This window comes from Giraffa tippelskirchi, chromosome 2, assembly GCF_054371585.1.
Source record: "Giraffa tippelskirchi isolate mGirTip1 chromosome 2, T2T-mGirTip1v1.2.pri, whole genome shotgun sequence".
NCBI classification, from domain to species: domain Eukaryota; kingdom Metazoa; phylum Chordata; class Mammalia; order Artiodactyla; family Giraffidae; genus Giraffa; species Giraffa tippelskirchi.
Genome location: NC_137276.1, coordinates 160,977,395 through 160,992,570, shown reverse-complemented (window position 1 = coordinate 160,992,570; position 15,176 = coordinate 160,977,395). Strand labels below are relative to the sequence as shown.

General features: G+C 36.6%; 1 protein-coding gene across 1 annotated transcript in view; it reads left to right on the top strand.

The window, feature by feature from the left end:
- Positions 1–15,176, top strand: part of ATP13A5 (ATPase 13A5) — a 123,850-nt gene that overhangs the window by 7,839 nt on the left and 100,835 nt on the right. Inside the window, exons 2-5 of the mRNA XM_081573656.1 lie at positions 10,469–10,642; positions 11,335–11,481; positions 11,844–11,914; positions 12,021–12,101. Coding sequence (XP_081429782.1) covers positions 10,469–10,642; positions 11,335–11,481; positions 11,844–11,914; positions 12,021–12,101 — 473 coding nt within the window. The remainder of the gene's footprint in view (positions 1–10,468; positions 10,643–11,334; positions 11,482–11,843; positions 11,915–12,020; positions 12,102–15,176) is intronic.

Here is a 15,176-nt window from a genome sequence, read left to right as displayed (position 1 = left end):
ATTGTCACCCTGCTTATTTAACTTATATTCAGAGTACATCATGAGAAACACTGGGCTGGATGAAGCACAAGCTGGAATCAAGATTATCGGGAGAAATATCAATAACCTCACATATGCAAATGACATCACACTTATGGTAGAAAGTGAGGAAGAACTAAAGAGCCTCTTGATGAAAGTGAAAGAGGAGAGTGAAAATGTTGGCTTGAAACTCAACATTCAGAAAACTAAAATCATGGCATCTGGTCCCATCACTTCACAGCAAATAGATGGGGAAACAGTGGAAACAGTGACAGACTTTATTTTGGGGGGCTCCAAAATCACTGTGGATGGTGACTTCAACCATGAAATTAAAAGACGCTTACTCCTTGGAAGGAAAGCTGTGACCAACCTAGACAGCATATCAAAAAGCAGAGACATTACTTTACCAACAAAGGTCCGTCTAGTCAAGGCTATCGTTTTTCTAGTAGTCATGTATGGATGTGAGAGTTGGACTATAAGGAAAGCTAAGTGCTGAAGAATTGATGCTTTTGAACTGTGGTGTTGGAGAAAACTCTTGAGAATCCCTTGGACTGCAAGGAGATCCAACCAGTCCATCCTAAAGGAAATCAGCCCTGAATATTCATTGGAAGGACTGATGTTGAAGCTGAAACTCCAATACTTTGGCCACCTGATGTAAAGAACTGACTCATTTGAAAAGACTCCGATGCTGGGAAAGATTGAAGGCAGGAGGAGAAGGGGATGACAGAGATGAGATTGTTGGATGGCATCACCGACTCAATGGACATGAGTTTGAGTAAATTTTGGGATTTAGTGATGGACAGGATGGCCTGGCATGCTGCAGTCCATGGGGTTGCAAAGGGTCAGACACGACTGAGCGACTGAGCTGAACTGGTACAGTAGGTCCTCCTGGGTTATCTATTTATATATAGTAGTATATGTATGTATATCCCAAACTCCTAATTTATCCCTCCCCCATAAAATTCAGCTTATTTGATCTATAAATAATAACTTACAAATATTATTATTAATAATAATACCTATTTTAATACATAATAATATCTATTTCATAGGATTGTTGTGAAGATTAAATGACACCTAAGTAAATGTCCAGAAAGGTTAGTTCTTATTGTCAAATGTGGACAAAAATGAAAGTACTCATGACATTTTATCCTTACTCAAAAGGTACTCCATAGCACGAATGCGGGACAAAACATAGAAAGCTATAATTAACAATGCTTGGTGACTAGTGATAACTAACACAAATTACTATATGTGATCACACCAAACCAGTAATAGTAGGTTGAGGAACAATAGCCACACTAACATGATTCATTACCTACAAACAATATTATAGTAACATTAAAGAAAAGAACTTTGAAACATGGCAGAGTTAGAGATAAGAGAGCAGTTTTAAGAATATCCTCCCATTTAACACATAAAAGAACACAATCTGGCATGTCCAGATAAAGACCACAAAGGGTAGACTGTGAATAATGAATAGAAACCTGGAGGTGTGATTGTTGTTTTAACAAAAAGAAGATAAAACATGATGAATTCTAGCTTCATAAAAGGACACAGAGACATTATCTCTTTGGCCGTGATTCAAAGGACTTAAAGTTTGAGACCTACAGAGAAAAAGCTAACTTACTCTAATGTTATTGAAAAATTCTTAGTTACGGAAAAACCTAACTTGTCACAACAAGCAATTGGCATTGCCATCCACAAAAGGTAATTGAAGTACTGGGTTATTTATGTCATATCTTGGTTGACTAAATAAATTTGTAACTTTGAGCTGTAATAATCTGGCTTGAATAAGTGAGAATGTTACGAACTGTAACCCCAAATACCCATTCCAAAACACTTGAATCACTATTGTGCCTTTGCATGGTGCGTATGTGACAAATATTTCAGATGGATAAATACATGAACGGTGAACATAATAAGACAGTTTACAAAAACTGAAAAAAGACCTGTTCCCAAGACCAGGGGTTCATAAATTCTAGTGCTCCAGATGCAATGAAAATTCAAGAGCAAGTAGGAAGGAAACCCTTGGGGATAGTTCTATAAGACGAAGAAGACCCCACCAAAAGGGAATTTGGGGAAGAAATTATGTTTAGATGAAGCGGGGCCCTGTAATTTTCCTTTCCTAAATAGTGTGACCAATCTTGGTTCTGTCTCTGACGGTAGCTATACAAACTACCTATAAAGAAAAGAAAAAATAGTTAATGTCCTCTGCGTGCTAGTGCTTCACGTATGTTCTCACTAAATCCCCATGAGCTAGTTACTCAGATATCAGTTTTACAGCTGAGAAAATTGAGCTCAGTGAAGTAAACATATAAAAGGTCATATTATGTAAGCATCAGAGAGAGAATAATCTAGTACACTGTTTACCTCCCATACTAATGAAGGGTGACAGTAATGGTGTGTATGTGTGCATTGGGACACTTGTGTATATAGTACTACATCTAGTGAGTCTTTGAATCAATTTGGTGTTTATCTTAAATCCTTTCTCCTAGTTTCACATATCACAAAGGTGAGCAGTGTTCTCTTTAGTCTGCGTTTAATTTCAGTTTTGACAATTTGTGCTCTGTGGGAAAAGCAAAAATTTCACTTAAGCCACTTTTGGAAGCACAACTTATGGTTTTGGCAAATAGCATTTAACTCTGAATATTGCCTGTGGTCAAATCATTTCACAGTCAGCTCAACAAGACTGGCCACTTATAATCCACTGAAATTTTGTTTGATGGTAAATTAACCAAGCTAATATTTACTCTCAACATATACTGAATGTTCGAAATGTTTCAGGAACTGTATTAAGTGCGTTGCATGCATTATCTCATTAGTTTCTCACAATAACGCAGAAAAATAGTTAATGTTTTTAATTTTATTTATGAAGGAGGAAATTGAGTCATCCAAAGTCAAGCGGATTTCCCAAGCGTTAAGTGCTTAAGTGGTAGAAGCATGATTTGAACTTGGTTTTCTCATGCCCTATCCCCAGCTTTTAACTGTGATGTGAGACAACTTCCATTGTTTTACAACCAGCCACATTTTTCACACAAGGAATCTAAAGTTCAGAGAATTAAATCATTTACCCAGATCACATTAACTGGCAAGTGACAGAGCAAGAAATAGAAGTGAGGGCTTCTAGAAGGTAACAGAGTAGGCTGTAAAGAACAGAGGCTCTGCTGACAGACTTGGATAAGGCTCTAAATAGTGACCTTAGAGAACAACCTCTGTCAAAAGGCATGTGCATATTTCAGTTACTCCTAGTCAGTACAGAGGCTGCCTACTCTGTACTCTGGGTCTAGGAAAAGGCTATTAAGGCTGTGTCAACTCTCCTAGTATTTGGAATACAGAATTCTGTTGGGGAACAAAAAAGTGAGGGAACATTACTGCTTTGAGAAATTACAATTCAAGTTTATTCAAAGCTGGGCGCAACCTCTGTGCTATTCAACTCCAGTAATAAGTTGCAGGTCTGGGGTCCTCAGCCAATGGAATACAGCCTGTTTCCATTGCCACAGCCTGTTTCCATTGCCAACCTTGACTCAGTATATTGCAACTCAAAACTGAGTCACCTCTTTTCCTCCTTTGACTGAAAAGTGGGAGTGTTAATTGCTCAGTCATGTCTGATTCAAAGGACTTAAACTGACTTTGCAACCTCATGGACTATAGGCCACCAGACTGCTCTGTCCATGGAATTCTCCAGGCAAGAATACTGGAATGGGTTGCCGTTTCCTTCTGCAGGGGATCTTCCTGACTCAGGGATCAAACCCAGGTCTTATGCATTGCAGGCAGATTCCTTACTATCTGAGCCACTAGGAACCTATTATCAAACCACTGCTAACATTGACTGAGCATTTCCTTTGTGCTCAGCATCTTACACTTTTTTGTTTAACTTTCACAACTATTTGTCCAGGTGTGTGTTATTAATATCCCCTAAGTACAGAGATGGAAATTGAGACTTAGAGAGGTTAAGTCCTGAGGTCACATAGCTAATAGGTGGCAAAGGTCACTTCACTGAAAGGAGCTTGAGATTTTGATCTTCTCACTACTGTTCCCAGTACCTTTACATTTACAAAACCTTTACATTGTACTTGTCTTCCGATTATGGCTCACATAATATTCCTGGCTCTCTCATTTATCCTGCACTTCTCAGTGGATTTTACTAGAACTGAATCAGTATTTAGGAGAAATCTGAGTGAATCTTACTGTATTGAAGAATAATCATTTAGAACAATCAAATTATAGTTGAGATTAGTTGGTTAAAATGAAAATATGATAAACTCGAATCACAGAAACATTGACAAGCCAATTGAGACTAGATTGAAAGAGTGCCAAATAAAGTAGTGATTCGTTAAGCTGAGACCTCAAGTTCCATATCTAGTCACATAAACTCTAGAAAAACTGAGAAAGGATAGAAAGGAATTTTATTAAGATTTATGAGGCCAGTTTATCAAGGAAGCAAAAACGTTCCTTCGGCTCATCTTTGCTCAAGGAGCTACACAGTTCTGAAAGTTACTCTGACATTTGCAAGGTCTTTTATTTCTGTCTATCTATTATCTATTTTTCTACTGAGTTTTTTAACAGATCAGGGAAAAAGCTGTTGATATTTTAATACTGAGCTGTTTCCAGCTATAAGCAATGTCTTTCACAGAAATTTATCTTGGTTATTAGAGATGTGATTTTTAACTCTGTATCTTGGCACTTTCCAGTCATCCACAGCTCAAGACAGCTACTGTCTTCCCGGGTCACCGAACTTCCTACTTCCTGTAGAAATCCTTTCTATGATCCTTTTCTTTTATCATTCACTTCCCAAATTTTGCTGTCATACTCTCTTTCTCAATTCAATCACACTAAAGTAAGTAAAGTAAATTCCACCTGCTTGGACATCTAATAACAAACTCCACTTTTGTTTTATTTTTTATAGACATATATACATACAGTGATGTCAAAAAAGTACATTGATCTTCATTGTACAGTTCCATGAATTCAATCATCAGTTAGTAATGGTTAGTCCTCAAACTTAACAAACCTCTCTATTTGTATCTTTGCTCTCAGTAATAACATGTAGTTTTCAATTCAGAGGTGCTGCACAATTTTGATAGAACTATTACAAGATAATTGATTTTTTCCCCCTTGGTAGCACTACAAATGATATGTAACTTTACTCTCAAGTTGTTTGTTACTAGTATATATAAATACAATTGGTTTTTCTATATTGACACAATATCCAAAAACTTTGATAAGTTCACTTACTAACTCTGATCATTGTTTGCACATTCTTTTGAATTTCTTTACATATGTAATCACATTATCTATTCATAAACAGAGTTTTACTTCTTTTTTCCAAAGGTATTGAGATATAACTGACATATAAAAATTTGTAAGTTTAAAGTATGCAACATGTTGATTAGATATACTTAAATACTGTGAAATGATTACCAACATAATATTAGCTAACACCTCCATCACCTCACATAATTATCACTTCTCTTTTGTGGTGAGAACATTTAAGACTTCCTATCTTAGCAACTTTCAAGTATATAATATAGTATTATTACTTTTCATTTTCTAATTATTATAAACATTATTTCATTTTCTTGTCTTATGCAATGGTTAAGATTTCCAGTACTATATTGTATACTAGTGGTGATTGCTGGTAACCTTATTTTGCTTGTCACTTCAAGAGCAGTAATATTTTATCATTAAGCATGATATTAGCTGAAAGATGTTCTTATCTGTTGTTAGGTTGCTGAGAGGTTTCTTTCTTTTTTAATGTATTGTTATTAAATTTTATGAAAATTTCTCTGTATCTGATTATCATTTTCCTCCTCAAGTTAATTTACCAAAATACATTGATTTTCAAGTTCTTGTAATCCTAGAATAAACTGCATTTGATAATGATGCATCACTTTTTAAATATTTCACTGATTTAGAAAATGTATTTCAGGATAATTTCATCAATGTTTCTTATAAATCCTAGCCTATAATTTTTCTTTCTTATTACATACCTATCTGATCTTGGTATCTGAATTGCCAGCCTCATAAAATGAGTTGGAAGCATTCCTACCTCTTCTATTTATGACAGAGTTTGTTAAAGACTGATATTGCTTCTACCTCAGATATTTGAAAGGATTCACAAGCCATCTGGGATTGAAGATTTTTTTTTTGGTATTAGGGCTTTTAGTTACACATTCATTTTCTTTAATAACCATAAAATATTCAGATTTGAGTTTATCAATTTTATTAACACCTCAGTACAAATCTAGCATTATTGATTTTGTCTATTGTATGTCTGCTTTCTACCTTATTCATTTCTCTTCCTATCTTTATTATTTCCTTCTTTATGTTTTAAAATCTCCAATAATGAGAGTAAATTTAAGTTCTATCAAGTATGCTTTACAAGTTTGGAAACTGTGTTTATAGATGCACAAAAATTTAAGATTGTTATGTCTCTTTGTTGAATGAATCTTTGTCCTTTTTCTCATTTCTTTTTTTAGAGTCTATTTTGTCTGCCATTAATATAGCTTTACTGATTCTTTTTTCTTAGTCTTTGTATGCTATGTTTTCCCCTTCTTTATCCTTTTAATCTATCTGCTTCTTTACATTTAAAGTGTGTCTCTTTTAAACAGGAAGCTGTGGTACATATACACAATGGAATATTACTCAGCCATTAAAAAAAATACATTTGAATCGGTTCTACTGAGATGGATGAAACTGGAGCCCATTATACAGAGTGAAGTAAGCCAGAAAGAAAAACAACAATACAGTATACTAATGCATATATATGGAATTTGAAAGATGGTAACGATAACCCTATATGCGAGACAGAATAAGAGACACAGATGCATGGAACAATTTTATGGACTCTGAGGGAGAAGGTGAGGGTGGGACGTTCTGGGAGAATAGCATTGAAACATGTATATTATCATATGTGAAACAGAACACCATTCCATGTTCGATGCATGTGACAAGGGCTCAGGGCCGGGGCAATGGGATGATCCAGAAGGATGGGATGGGGAGGGAGGTGGGTGGGGGGTCCAGGAAGGGGAACACATGTAAACCCATGGCTGATTCATGTCAATGTATGGCAAAAACTATTACAATATTGTAAAGTAATTAGCCCCCAACTAAAATAAATAAATTTATAAAAAAAAAAAAAAAATTGGAGAAGAAAAGTGTAGCAAACAATACAATGATAAATGTATGGATAAATGAGAGTTTATTTTTTCAAGCAATATTCCTTGAAAAATGCATTATTTCCATAATTGTATTGAATAAATACTTGGGAAAAATCAAAAAAAAAAAAAAAAATAAAGTGTGTCTCTTTTAAACAGCATATACTAAATCTTTTATTGTCTAGCCTGACCATTTTTGCTTTCAATCATAGAATTAAGACCTTTTGCATTTAATGGAATTACTGATATAGTTAGGTTAAAGTTCGTCATGTTGCTATTTGTTTTCCATCTGTTTTATCTGTTCTTTTCTTCACTTAACATTATATCATATATCATATCATGCCCATACTTCTACATTGAGTTTATACATTTTGTTTTAAATGGCTCCACAATAGCCCATTGTTTTGACTCACATCTTATTGAACCGCTAGCTATCATTTATTCCTTCTAATAATTTTGCTATTACAGATAATGCTGTGCTGAAATCTTTATATACATCACTTTCTGTATTATTTCCCTAGGGTATATTTTTGAGTGTGGAATTACTTCAAGGGATAGAAACATCTTTATAATTCTTAATACAATTTATCACCTTGATTTCTCTAAAGAATTACTCAATTTATAAAGTTATTGGAAGTATGTAGCTGTAGTGATTTCATTGATGTCTTGATAGCATTGTGAGTTACTTTTCTAATAAAAAAATTGTTGTATAGAAAAGACATGATGGAAAACCAGAATTATGATTATCAATGCCATTGCTGTATGTAAGTAAACAGAAAAAAGTCATGTTGTCTACAAATGTGCTCATTTCAGCTAAAAGCTGGACTAAAATTCCAAACTATTCTGCTTCTATTTTGTGTACTCTTGGGCTTTGGAAATAGACCCTGTAAATAACTTTGTAAAAGAATGAATATTGGGCTTCCCTGGTGGTCCAGTGGTTGAGAATCCACCTTGTAATGCAGGGGATGCTGGGTCAATCCCTGGTTTGAGAAGGTCCCACATGCCACGGGGCAACTAAGCCCATATGACACAACTACTGAAGCCCATACACCTGTAGCCTGTGCTCTGCAACAAGAGAAGCTAACGCAAAAAGAAGCCTGAACACCAAAACTAAACAGTAGCCCTGGCTCTCTGCAACTAGAGAAAGTCACTTGCAGCAACAAAGACTCAGCACAGCCCAAATTAAAAATAAATAAATAAATTTTAAAAATTTAAAGCTAAAGCTATTCCATTTTTTAAAATGTAAAAGAATTCATATTTATGACATAATATGTGCACTGGCATATACTTTTTATTTGAGTCTAATAAACCTAATGTAACTGACAAATAAAACCAAAGCAGGTTCACAGAATCAGAGGAAAGATAGGAGAGAGAAAGGAGCTCTAACTGAAAATATGCTTAAGCAGAGTGAACATGTGTTTCTAAGTTACATGTAAAGCTCATCATGAATAATTTCCAAATAGTTGCATCATGAAACTTATTGGATAATTTTTCCCCAAGTAGGTGATCCTATTGAGGAGTAGTGGAAAGAAACTCTTAACCTTGTAATTACTTTGCAGAGCACTTAAGGTGACATTATCTCATTTGAGTCCAACTGCCCTGTAAGGTACATATTTCTAATTGTGTTTGTAGAAGAGTAAATTGGGATTCCCTAGAAATGAAATGATTTACCTAAGTTTACATAGTTGGAAACCAACAGAGTGGTGACTCTAACTTATGTCTTTGCTTCTTAAGCCTGTGACCTTTTCAATATGTTTAAGGGTTACTTTCATCAACTTTTATTGAAATCTTGATCTACCAGAGTTCTTTATTAGAAAATATTAGTTAAAATGATTATTTTGAAGATGAAAACCTTCCCAAAGAATTAAGCCAAATATGCATGGTGTCTCAGACGTAGGTAAAGCATCTGCCTACAGTGCAGGAGACTCGGGTTCAGTCCCTGGGTTGGGAAGATCTCACGGAGAAGGAAATGGCAACCCACTTCAGTACTCTTGCCTGGAAAATCCCATGGACGGAGAAGCCTGATTGGCTACAGTCCATGGGGTCGCAAAGAGTCGGACATGACTGAGCGACTTCACTTTCACTTTCTTCACTTTCAAACTGCTGTAAGGACTTCTCTGGTGGTCCAGCAGTTAAGAATCTGTCTGCCAATGTAGGGGTTCAATCTCTGGTCAGGGAAGATTCCAGGTACTGCTGGGCAACTAAGCCTGCAGACACATCTACCAAAGCCCACACGTCCTGGAGGCTGTGCTCCACAATAAGAGAAGCCACTGCGATGAGAAGTCCACGCACCACAACTAGAGAAAGCCCACGTGCAGCAATAAAGACTCAGCACAGTCAAAAATAAATAAATTTTAAAAAATAAACTGGCATAAAATTCAGGAGATTCCATCACTGAAAGTGCTGTAGAAAAACCTATTTTCTTGACATTACAAGAAATGATCTGGACCCCGGATTTCAGTCATGGAAAACACACCCACACACACAATAACAGCAGAAAGTAAAATAATGGTAGAGTAACAACGCCACTCATAATCAGGAGCCCTCTGGGTTTTCTAAATACTCTAAATATCTAGTTTTTTGAAATTTAGAAAACAATACTGTGCAATTTCATGGTAGGAGGTGGAAACTAGAAATTAGCTTTAATTAAGCAAATCTATTGTTTTTGGCTGTTCATCTTCCCCTAAAACTAAATCTCAAGTCTTTACTCAATTCATGACAAGTGTTAACTAATCAATTATTAAAAACAGAAATATTTCAGCATGTTACTCTCAGGATAAATACCTATAAGCTGTCTGTTGAAAATCTTTCACGTATACAAATAATCTCTTAATTTATATCACCCTACTGTTTTACAAAGCAGTACATTTATGCGCACTTTCATTCCTAAAACAAGATATGAATCCTACTGGTCATAATTTATCATCTTCCTCCAATAAGTTCATATGAATAATTTTAAAAGCCTTTTATCTAAAGGAAGTAAATCTGATCTAAAACATAGGTATTTTATATTAATAAATCTGAGGCGACTCATGAATATTTAGAACCAAATAAGACCATCTGTTCCTTGCTCCTAACATTTTAGTTCCATGTGCCAGGATAGCAAAATGAGTCCTTCTTTCTTTTTCTTTTTTTATTGTATCAGCTGACAGCTGTAAGGAATAGATCTGATCTAACCAACAAACTAGATTCCTCTCCCAACCCGACCTGCACCTAAAGTTTGTGTGTCCTGGAAAAAAATGTTTGTTTATGTGGGGAAAAAATACAGTGATTTTTTATTTACTCTCCAGGAGGTGTTTGGTTACCAGACCCAGAAGCTACGCAGAGTTCTCTTCCTTGTGACATCCATGCTGACCTGTGGGGTCCTTCCCCTGTTATTCTACTGGAAGCCCCAGTGGAGGGTATGGGCCTACTGTATCCCATGCTCCTTGCAAGAAGCAGACACTGTTTTGCTAAGGACAACGGTGCGTGCCCTTCTGTGTTGTATCTAGTGCACAACCTGTGGTGATCAGCATTCCAGAGCAGATCCTCCTGTATTTGAGAGTTTCCCTGCCCCCAGATACAATATGGCAAAACTATCTCTGCCATGTATTTGCTACATCTTATTTTGACCCAGGAATGTAGGACATTTCCTCCACATCCTGCCTGGAGAAATTTCTACCATGTCAAGCTAATAGTAAGTGCTCTTAGCCATAACATGAGCAATGCCTGTCAGTGTTATAACTCTTAAACATATACAAGGGAATTACTGTTTAGTTTTTCAAAACTATGTGTTTTGAGGGATATTATACATTTTAAACACCTAGATGTCATTTTAGGATAGCTGGAGACTATTTCCTGGATATGAACTTTCTTACAAAGTGTATCTTTCTCTTTTTTTCCCTAGCACAGTTGTTCTCAAATTTTAGTGCCAATCAGAATTACCTGGAGGACTCTTTAAAACATGGACTGTTAGCCTCCCAATAATATCTGACCCAGTAGGTTTGGGGTGAGACTAAGACTCTACATGTCTAGCAAGTTCCAAGGTAATGCTGATGCTTTTATCAGTAGCCCAAACTTTGGCAACCACTGGTCTAAGACTTGGCAGGTATTTGGTTGACTGAGTGCTTTATGGAATAACACTGCAGAATTTCATGGGCTGAACTGTCTTCTCTAGGATGAATTTCAAAGATATAGGAGTAAGAAGGTAATCTGCCTCTACTTATCCACACTGAAGATTCCTATAAGCAAGAACACAGAAGAACCCCTGGTGGCTGACTGCCACTCAGTCATAAACAAAGCTATATTGAAGCCAGAATTAAAAGTAAGTGATTTGGCTTTAAGAGTACAATGTTACAGCATGTTTTCTTTGCAAGAGAATAATGTATTTATTGGATGAAAGTTCTGCAAATCACACTGCTGGGCTGGGAATCATAGCCCTCTGTCAAGAAAAGTGAGAGCTGTTTGAGGACCTGGACTAACCAACCCTCACCTTCCTTGATGGGCTTTACTTTGTGAATGATATCTGTTCTATCAGGGCTTCCCTGGTAGCTCAGTTGATAAAGAATCCACCTGCAATGTGGAAGACCTGGGTTTGATCCCTGGGTTGGGAAGGTCACAAACAGACACAATTGAGTGGTTTTACTTTCTTTTCACTTTTCTGTTCTATCACATTTGTACTTGCAGTTGCGATGTATCCAAGTGCAGAAAATCAGGTATGTTTGGAACAACTTGGAGAAGAAGTTTCAGAAAGTTGGGTAAGTCTGACTTTTTTCCTCAGCACTCATCAGAATGTAAGAGAAGAACACTGATTTGTTGAGTAGCATGAACTGAAATACGATTCCTGTCCTGACCACATCCTAGGTTGCTGGAAGATAGCAATAGCTGCTATGACATCCATCACACGTTTGGACTGGGTCTTACCACTGAAGAACAAGAGATCAGGTAGGGTTTGGGGTACTCCAGAGAAAATTTTGGTAGCATAAATGGAAATGTTGCATGGCTGAGGATGAGTGAATTGTTGGCATAAGGTACATCAACCACACATAACCCTAGTTCATTTACTGGCATCAGAGTGTTCTAAATTATTCTCATTGTAGGCATACTTATTAAAAAGGGAAGACTAAAAGAACAATGCAATCAAATAACATTTGATCTTTTCTCTCAGGATTATAGAACAGTATTCTCTGTGTTGTCTCTTTTCTTTCCTCAAAAAAACTTGAGTCATTTCATAAACATCAGCATCTTAATCCTCCAGGTCCTCTGAGAGACAGAAAGACAATATAATGATTGCATTTTACTAGGAGAACTGGCCCTGGAGATGAGGATTTTGTTTGCTCAGTTAATTATGTCATTCATCACTATTAGTTACAGAATCTAGAACAGTGCCTGATTCATGGTAGAAACTCAATAGACTTGTGTGGAAGGAATGAATAAATAAATGTGTTCATTGATCTGTGAACTAAATTCCTCTAATATGCCAGGCATTTTGCAAGGCACTAGGGATCTAAAGATAAATAAGACTTAGTCATGGTCCAAGAGACATTAACTGACTGGTGGGAAAGAGAGACAAAGAATAGAGGTACAGTTGTGAGAATGAGATCTATAAAGGCACATAGGTTAGGAAATGATAGGATAATAGTAGTACAGGAAATGCTTAGGCTTCTCATTAACTCACAGTGACCTAGAGTCCCTGCTTCACTCATCTGTAATTTAAAATGGTGAATCCTGGTGACTCTGAAAGTAAACCATTACAAGTTTTCCCAAGAATCTTAATAATACCCTATATTTCTTGCCCAGTTTTAGGGATGAGAAGAAAGATTTGCCTGATCTTCTTCACACTTGGTCAGAAACACAAATTCTCAAGTGAAGGAGCAATTCAGTCCTTAAAATACAGGTTCTTGGGTTCTTCTCCATAATTCTGATTTAGTAAGTGGAAGCTAGGGTGGTGGTGAGAGAAAAACAGGATTTTTAGCAAGCATCTCCATGATTTGTATTCACACCAAGCCTGTGACTTATTGATCTATTATTGTTTTCAAGTTTTCCCTCTGTTTGAACACTATGAAAAATGAACTGGGAATCTAGATTCTGACAATATTCCAAAATGCCTTAGAAACACAGTATCATTGTATAAGATTTCAGACACAATGCTTAAGTACTGAAGTACAAAAAGTTTTCAAAGTCATTAAAAACACATTGCTTTCCTAGCAATAAGCACAAGACATTTAAAGGATTGATCTATTTAGAAAATCTAGTTGATGAATATAGATATACTCTGCCTAAGAAACCGTTTCCCCAGATTTCCCATCCATATAGCTACCTCACGTTTATTTATTTATCAGGTGCCAAGCTTTAATAAACATCATACATAATTAAATTTAAATTTGGTCCACACAATAAAGAACTTGACAATCTAATAAGCAAGATAAAGTATATAGTTTCCCAAATATGAAGAATAGAGGAGATAATCTATTTAGAAATATACAGTCATATTTTATTTTGTGAGTTTTTCCATTTGGAGAGTAAAGAGAGAAAATAAAATATGGAGCATTCCTCACCCATCCACAAATTTTCCCTTCTATTTTTTTAATGTAAGACTAAACACTTTTTTCAAAAATTAAATATGATGGATTGGTTGGTTGAGTGATAGCTTAACAGTTTCCTCAATGAATTTGAGCTTGTTTGCATGAAAAGCAAGGACCCAATATAAGAAATAAATAAAGAGGGATACACAAAAATTTCTGATCATGAAAAGTCATCAAAAAATACAACCTCCTCTTTCAGTCTTCCTAGCAGCCAGGAAAAGAGAGAAAATGCAAAGATGAACATAGTTCTCACTTTTCAGTAGCAAAAAGCAAATGAAGACATCAGGAGTGACACACTTACCCTGGAGAGAAACTGTCAGAGGGTATCAAGAGGATTGAAACTGGGTCTCCTGCATAATTGGTGGATCCTTTACCGTCTGAGCCACCAGGGAAGCCATCAAGAGGAAAGCAGGAAAATTATTCCAGAAGGTTCCCTGCTCTCACCTTCACTCATCCATGAACTGAACACAACTTGCATCTTAGTGACTGTCCTAGGCAGGTCTACAGACACTTGGAGTAATTCTCTTACTTCATGGACACAGAGCCCTGTGAAAAAACACACCTACTTCATCCCCCATCCATCCAAGTTGTCTTCCTATTAGAACAGTTTTTTTCAGTTGAGTGACACTTCATCTCCTCACTCAGCCCTCCCTGTCCCTGTCTCCTCTGTTTAGCCTCCTGGAAACATAAGAACTTTCTAGCAGAAGAGATCCAGGTACCTCCTAACTGGGGGTTAGCTCCAGACCACTCACCTTGTTGGTATCCCAGAACTCTGGAAGGGGAAAAAAAAAGCTTTGATGGACAGGGTTTACCAATTTCTATAATAGGGATACTCCAACCATGGCTGATTCCAGTGTGACATCACTGAATGTGGAGCTGTGGAGTGGTATTCACAATTGGCTTGGTGATTCTGTAGGACCAAACTTAATTCTCAACACTTGTCACACAACTGAGAAAAAAGGCATGCTTGTTAGTACCCGAGGAAAGAAATCTGAGTGGACAGCAGCAAAAGAGGATGGGTTTGCCTTCAGTGCTCAGCTCCAAGCTGATAGAAGCTTTTCCCAGAGAATAGAGAGAAAAAAAGATAAGCAAGGGGAAGGTAGGGGAGAGAGAGATCGGGGCTGCTAAGAAATCCTACCCTTTTACTCCTCAGGTCTTGTGGGAAGCCAAAGTCAGAAAAGAAATCATATCTATATACCATGACCTTTATCCTCTTGGAAATCTCCATCTTTAGAAATACAACCCAAGTGTAGACACTTGTCCATCAGATCAGTTCTTTGGAAAAGAACAAGGAAGACTTGATCGGAGTGGAAGAGACAGGCTTCACTCATTGTTCTGGAAGCCAATGAGGTTGTCTCAAATCTTAGCATTAGATTAGAAGTCAGTAACATACTTAAAAATAAAACGCATGTTTCTATGGCTCTGGGTCCACTGA